The 7559-nt window shown below is 47.9% G+C and overlaps 1 protein-coding gene across 1 annotated transcript; it reads left to right on the forward strand.

The window, feature by feature from the left end:
* Positions 1–1078: 1078 nt before the first annotated feature.
* On the forward strand, positions 1079–3887 carry LOC306785060 (galanin receptor type 1-like; the record flags this gene model as incomplete). The annotated part of the gene is made up of 2 exons (XM_079279284.1): positions 1079–1941; positions 3248–3887. 2 exons carry the CDS (start codon positions 1079–1081, stop codon positions 3885–3887), a joined length of 1503 nt encoding a protein of 500 aa, XP_079135410.1.
* Between the last annotated feature and the right edge of the window lie 3672 nt (positions 3888–7559).

Genomic DNA, 7559 nt, shown 5'->3' on the forward strand with positions numbered 1-7559 from the left:
GTTTAAGATATTGCTGCATGGTTGTGTGTGTGTGTGTGTGTGTGTGTGTGTGTGCGTGCGCAGCAGCAGCTGCTCCCTCCCTGACTTTACTCTCTCGTCTTCAGTCCTTCAGTCATTTCTTCTCGGTGCAGATCTTCAGCCAGCACCTGGCATGCGAGAGGATCCGCACATTATCCACAATATCTGAAATGTGGATGGCTTTCCTCTGAGGGTAAGTTGATTATTTGAACAAGCAGCTACTCCCATCTGCCTTTTATCAAATTAGGTTTCAAATATGTCTTTTGTAGGATGTGGCTGTGGTGGAAATGATAAAGTTTTTATTTAAAATTGATTTAACGCCAATAATTTGATGCTGCTGGACTCTCTTTGTTCATGAAGAAATATCTGCAAAACAAGTTGTATATGTCCCCGCTGACACTCTGCCACCTGTGTGTAATCAATGCATAATTCATATTGAAGCTGTACCGCAAACATTTTTCTTCACCATTGTTAAAAATGACAGTAAGTGTCGAATCGTTTCCTGAGCAAACCTTTGCTTCTCTTTCCTGGAATGTGTTATTCCCTGTTGTTTGGTCTACAGAGCTATTAATGCAGCCCCTGATGTCTGTGATGTTTTCTCTAAACAGATCTGATAGCATCCCCGTGATGGACTGAAGGTGTTAGGAGAAGGAAGAAAGAGAGAGAGAGAGTGAGAGAGAGCGAGGTCTGCATGATGTTTGCCTTCCTCGAAGGTGAGGAAGACTAGTCTATGAACAGCCTGTGGGGATAATCGGGTTCACTTCCTGGAGGAATTATTGGGGACCGGTGCAGAACGGCACCGTGACACCAGCCGACTCATAGAATGTATGATTTCCAAAGATGTTGGACCTGCAGACCACTTGACTGAAACCTGAAATGATGATATCAGTAAGGATTCTGGATCCTGGTTTTCCTGTTTTGCTGCTTCCCTCTGCCGTGTCTGTGAATGGGTTTTAATGAGGACCGAGGGAAACCTGTACAGTGACCCCCACAGCCGACAGGTTCTCATACCCCTCTGCAGCCTCCCCTGCTGTGGTTTCGTTCCCGCTGGCGGAGCAGCATGGATCCGCACCGGCCATCGGACTGGAGCTCAGTCCAGCCCAGCTTCTCTCCGCTGCCGCAGCACGACGGCTCTCAGGAAAGACTCAACCACACCTACAGCTTCCACAGCTACATGATGCTGCCCTCCACCTTCAGTTCCCCCACTGCCTCCCTCCGTCAACCCTTACCCTCTCTGCTGCCCTCCTCCCTCATCTCCTCTCCTTTATTCCCCACCACCTCGGCCACTCGACAGACGTTCACTGTCGTCCACCAGCCCTCCTCCTCCCTCCCTATGTCCCTGTCCACCTTTTCTGCCAACGACCTGGCCGACCTGGAGAGCAAGCTGCTCTGGACTCTCCACGAGCCCAGCACGATCGCTCTGACCATCATGTACTGTCTGTCGTTCATTTTGGGATTCGCCGGGAATTTGATGTCCCTGCGCGTCCTCACCAACAGGCGGAGCCGGCGGCTGGCCGGTGTGAGCGCCACGCGCAGTCTCCTGGTCAACCTGGCGGTGTGTGACCTGGCGGTGGTGTGCGTGTGCATGCCCATCACCCTGGGCAGCCAGATCTACATCGCCTGGGTCTACGGTGACCTGCTTTGTCGAGCGGTGCCCTTCACGCAGGCCGTCTCGGTCTCGGCCAGCGTGTTAACGCTGACCGTGATCAGTGTCAACCGCTACTACAGTGTTCGATCGCCGCTGCGAGCTCGCTCCATGTTCACCCGCCGTCGGATCTTGGCGACCGTCGCCGTGGTGTGGACAGTGTCTTCGATCATGTGCGCTCCCATCGCAGTGATGAACCGGCGACGCAGGATCAGCTTTGGGACTTTTGCCGTCCTGGTCTGCGAGGAGAAGTGGCCTCAGCATCGCCTTAAACAGGGGTAGGTTCTGAATGTAGCAGCAGATCCTCCGAACACAGTGAGTCACTAGATGCTGTTGGGCCATGGTTATGTTTCATCCATTACCATCCATTAGTTGTTGTCGTGTCCAGCTCTGCTTTGCAGTAATTGGTTCTCAAAAGTCCCAGTGAAACGGAGGTCAGAGCGCTTAGCTCCTGTTACAGATCCAAATGTTGGATGACTCATCCGGGACTCAGGGGCGTTAACAAAAAAATAATCCAATCAAAATGAGCGTGGAGCTCGGGCGCCAGTCATTGCATGTACTGCCCACACTGCAGTGAGAAAGAGCCGGGCGAAAATCTGCAAAGTTTCCCTTTCATCCCCCCCGCCTTTAGAAGCTAAAGACGCTCTGACTTCAGTTCCACCGGGACTTCAATGGCCGACTGAGCGCGTGGAATTGGAGGGCGTTGTCAATGAGATGCTCTCTGATTGGCTGGTCAACCCAGTGAATGAGTTATTTCCCCACAAGAGAAGAAAAAGACCACAGACTGGTTAAAAACAGCCCAAAGCAGAGTTTAACTTTAGTGTGCTCGCTGCAACTTTTTGCCAGACATATTTTCAACTGATGCTTTGTGGATGAAATAAGACTTTTTGATTCATCATCGAGGGAACTAGAGGCTAAGCTCAATACGTTGTCTTTTAGCGATTGTCTACTAGTTCGTAAAGTTTGGTTTTGTGTGTATTTTCTCACGTAGAGACCAACTTGACTTTGAGGTTTTTAAATGCTGTGCTTGAAGAGCTCAGACGGTCAAATTCAGCTCCATTTTGTACGCAAAACAGTGGCTTGAGAGACTTTCCGTTCTTGTTGTCCTTAATCACGAGTTGTCAAGTGACTCAGAATGACGTCTATCGTGTTCGCTCTGTAATTTTCTTTATATGCCATTATGGCTTCATCGTCTGCCACTCACTTTGCGACCGTGTGCTGCAATCATTTAGAAATAGTTTATTATCCAGAGATAGCATCAAACATAAATCTGTTGGGAGTTTAGTGCTGCTGCCACTATTGCCCTATTCAACCTTGCATCTTGTTGATGAAAAAAGGAGCAAATGGAACTTTTCTTGTGCAGCAATCCATGACAAAAGGAGCATGTAATAGAAATGTCCTCGACTCATCAGGCAGAGAGCTTCTCCAGCAACGGCAACCTTATTTTCAGGGTTTCACCGCAATACAGGTGGATATAATAGATAGATTTTCATGGAACATTTCCACATTCAGTTCATAGTGACGAAAGAAATCGTTTCATTAAATCAGAAACTCATTTTGAATCGTTCCGCTTTTCTCCCACAGATACAATGTGCTGCTGTTCGTGATGCTCTACTGCCTGCCGGTGACCTTTAACCTCACCATAGGCTTCTTAACTGGCAGGCGGCTTTGGATCGGGAAGAAATCCACTTTCGCCGACCTCGATCCCCGCAGCGAAGCGCTGCACGCCTCGCGCCTGAAGACGCGCCAGAAGATCGCCAAGATGGTGGTGTGCCTGGTGCTGCTGTTCGCCGTGTCCTGGCTGCCGCTCTACTTGGTCGACCTTTGGATCGACTGCAAGCAAAGGCCACCGTCTTGGCTCCTGCAGACGCGGCCGTTCGCCCAGTGGCTGGGCCTGACCAACTCCAGCCTCAACCCCATCTGTTACTGTTTCATAGGGGATCTGTACCGCTCAGCAAAAGTGATACGGACCCGCTACTACCAGAAAGTCGCCGCTCTGTTTGGCTCCTCCTCGTTCTCCAGCTCAGCCGGCGTGGCTTCTCCCGCCTCGGTGATTACAGGCACCAAAGGGACAGCGACCGAGCGCCGCCATATTGCCGCCGCGTCGGCATCCGTCGCTACAATCCCCAGGCTGTTGAGCTTGGCTCGAGGCCAGGGACAGCGACCGAGCGCCGCCATATTGCCGCCGCGTCGGCATCCGTCGCTACAATCCCCAGGCTGTTGAGCTTGGCTCGAGGCCAGGGGCTGGGGCAGAAGGTCGTAGACAGCCGAGCAGGGTCCCACCACAGCATCTCAGACTGGTGCCGCTCCAGTCCCAGTGTGTGTGACGGCTCCTTGTTTCCCTGCCAGCTCCACACACTCCAGCACTCCATACAAAGCGCAGACCTCCTGCCCGCAAGGAGACACTCAGTGAATGAGAGCACGGGATCTTTACCTTTAAGAATCGAGTCGGTGGAAATAGACGTGCTGCCTTTGAGGAGGCATTCGGGGGGCAGAATATATAGTCTGTCAGCTGATAAGAGAGACATCATTACCATGGGCAGGGATGCTCTTTGTTACACCGGGCAGCACAGAGGCAAAACATCACAAGCCTACTTTCTGGTAGGAGACAGGGAGGACGACACAACCGAGATGACCAGCCTGTGAAAGCTGCAGCTAGGTACCAGCAGGGAGGTTGTTTTTTCATCTTGTCTGTCCTGCAGGAAGAAAAAACACACACAGCTCCTGATTCAGTTTGCAGCGGACAGTGCGGGTTAATCCCTTGCAAAGGCAATTGTTTGTCTTGAGGATAAACTGACCTGGCCTACACACTCCGTCTGTCTCTGTGAAGTATTCTCTCACTATCATCACAATCACCGGGGATCCGGGATCGACGTTTGCACGGATGACTTCAGGTTTTTGAAGACAAGTGGAGGGAGCAGTGATGGAGTGAACCCTGCAGGGGAAGAGTCACTGATTGAAGCGGTGCACCATTACACGCAAGTCATATCATAAGTAACTGAGCTGCTTGTCACAGTCGTGCTTAAGACAATAACCCAGCAGGACGTATCCGTGTTTTTTCTTATTGCTTTGCTAATGTGGAGACATGCTGTATCAGTTCTCTACAGGATAATGTCACCATCAATGTCTGCAGTCTGTGAAAGATATGTACCCCAGCTTGTTCATGTGGAGAGTCACACGGGTGATTTGCAGGGAATGTGAGATAAACTGAAGCAGAGAATCTAAAACCCACACACACAATGAATGGTTTTCATAATCATAACTCTGTGACATTGCTATTTTGGTATGACTTTCAAGGTCCATCAGATTTTTCGAAAGCTAGGCCTTGTCATTCAAAACAAGCCATTTGTCTTCATTCAGAGGGAATCTTAAGGGTCGGCTCACCCAAAAAACAAACAAAAAACAAGTTTTTTTTCATGACTTTGTGACTGAAGTGGTTTGTAATCACGGAGATAGTTTTGGTTTCATTGGTGGTGACTTTTCTGATGCCAGCTCAATATGTCATTCTGGTAATTACAATTGTGTTTAGAGTCTCAGGTCACAGAATTGAATAACTGCTTTAAAAAAACAAATTGTAATCAACTTCAAAGTGCTTTTCCAGAATCGGTGTCCTAGCCTGATAATGAAATCCCATTTTACTTTCACTTCATCATTCGCTGCAATTTTGCCTGGCGAGGAGCAGTTAACATTTTTACGTCTATATCGAAGAAATATGCCACTCAAGGGGGCCCAGTGAATTTTTCTTTTAAAGGAACAGTGTGTAGCATTCAGGAGATCTATTGGCAGGAAATTAATGTATTATTGTTTTTTTATATTCACCTGAAAATAAGAATCGCATTTTCGTGACTGTAGACTGAGCCGCTTATATCAACAAACGGGGCGTTTCCTCTTCACTGAGCCTGCTGCCATGTTTCTACAGTAGATCCATGGATGTATAAAGAGAACTGGATACAGCGTCCCCGTTCATTCCTGTGAAAGGTGCATGAAGCAAAAAAAGTCTGAGTATGAAATAACCGGATCTTTTGGCGATCTTCCGCATTCGACCTATAGAGCAATCGCACAAGCGTTTTCTTTAACCCCGCCTCCCATCCCTTGGTCCAGCCTCGTTCTCGGGCTCATTCACATAAAGGGAAAATATCTCTGGTATTACAGATGTCTCTTTCCCAATATAAGTCTGTGGGAAGGGTTAGGGTTAGGCATCATGTGACGGACCAGGAAAATGTAAAACCACGAAATAAAACTTACTTCAAAGCTCGGCGCTCTTCCAAGGGGGCTTGTCCTGAACGGCCAAACCAAACACTGACTCTAAATAGGAGCATTTGCATTTTTTGTGTTTTCACATCAGCCATTGTTGTTCTCCTACACGCTTGGCACACGGGAGGAGTTTCAGTTGGATGCAATCGGCAACCTCACCACGAGATGCAGCCAGATCGTACACAATAGACCTTTAAACTAAGTCAACAAAAACATTTAACTTTTTGTGTGTCCTGAAGCCGAACGAATAAGTGGAATGCATTTCCACACGAGACTGAAAATCCGATTGCTTTGAAATGTTTTAAGTGTGCATTGTTTACATCCTTGTTTATTTGCGAGCGATCTTCTTCCCACGTAGTTAGCTGGCACATCGCTGTGTTTTAGGCGCGTTACTGCAGCCTGTAGATCAGCATATCAATGTTTTTGCTGCTGTGGATGATACTTAGAACCCTTTCAACCGGAATATCTATTGCTTGTAAGGTTGTTCCTGTGAATATGAGCCCCATTGCATTGGGGACAAATTAAACCAAACTGCGTGTCTAGAAGCCACTAAAGGTCTGACAAAATGTTTGCAGTTTGGGTGAGCAGACCCGTAACGCCTTTATTTATCACATTGACTGTACTGTATATAGCTACAGAAAAAAAACAAGAGTACATCAGTTTTAGTATTTGATAACAGGGGAGTTTGGAGACACACTGCCTGTTTAACCAGCACATGCCTTGTTGAGCAAAGAACTTAAACAAGTGCCGAAATAGCTTTAAAGGTTGAAGAAGTAAAACATACTCACACATGCGCAGATGCATGGACACAGACAACCAAATCTAATCTACCCTCAGGCTGCTTCCAGTTGTCTGCAAGACAGAGGTGGTGAATAGCATGAACTCCTGTGACATGAAGACTCTCGTCCTCGCAGCAAAAGTGAAGTGGTGATGTGAAAAAAGCAACACTCAAGGCATCAAACTGTGTTGAAACTGTCCCATTTATATCATTGGATACGGTGGCTTTGTACCTGGGGAACTCTCAATGCCATTATGCTGTGACCGTGTCTTTCCTCGCTCTTCTTCTTCTCTATTCTATCATCTACCTCTCTCGCTCTTTCTCAGTTTTGCACTGTGTCAATAGAGGCTATGTGTACTGAATACTGTGCATTTGGTGTTTCATTAAAAAAAAAGTGTCTGTCTCTGGTCACCTGTACCTGCGACTGAAAATCCAGAATTTTAGTTTCAAACATTCAAAAGATGAAGCAGCATTATCAACTGCATGTGAAGACGTTACAGACGTCTATGTATTGTGTTGCAGAGATATCTACAGAAAAGAGCACGCTAACCTGCTAGCCCCGGGCCATCCTGTCTTATAATACCACCTGTACCTCGAGAGGAGGTAGTTAGTCACTGTAGCCCCGAGGGTTTGTCCATTAAGGTGGAGATACAGGGTCCGTGTACTTTTTATAGTTTGTTTGTTGGATTAAATTGAAAGTGACAGAAAAGAGAAAACGACTGGTATTTTTGTTCGTCCTCCTAGCTAGCCACTAGAAGACTACTGCACCGCGTGGAGGGCGGACGGCGACCCCAGGAGACGGACCTTTGGTTAGCGGTTAGCTGTAGCAACTTGCATTCAGCCAGCGTCTGATCCCCTCGACTC

This window comes from Melanostigma gelatinosum, assembly GCF_949748355.1.
Source record: "Melanostigma gelatinosum genome assembly, chromosome: 11".
Lineage (NCBI taxonomy): Eukaryota > Metazoa > Chordata > Actinopteri > Perciformes > Zoarcidae > Melanostigma > Melanostigma gelatinosum.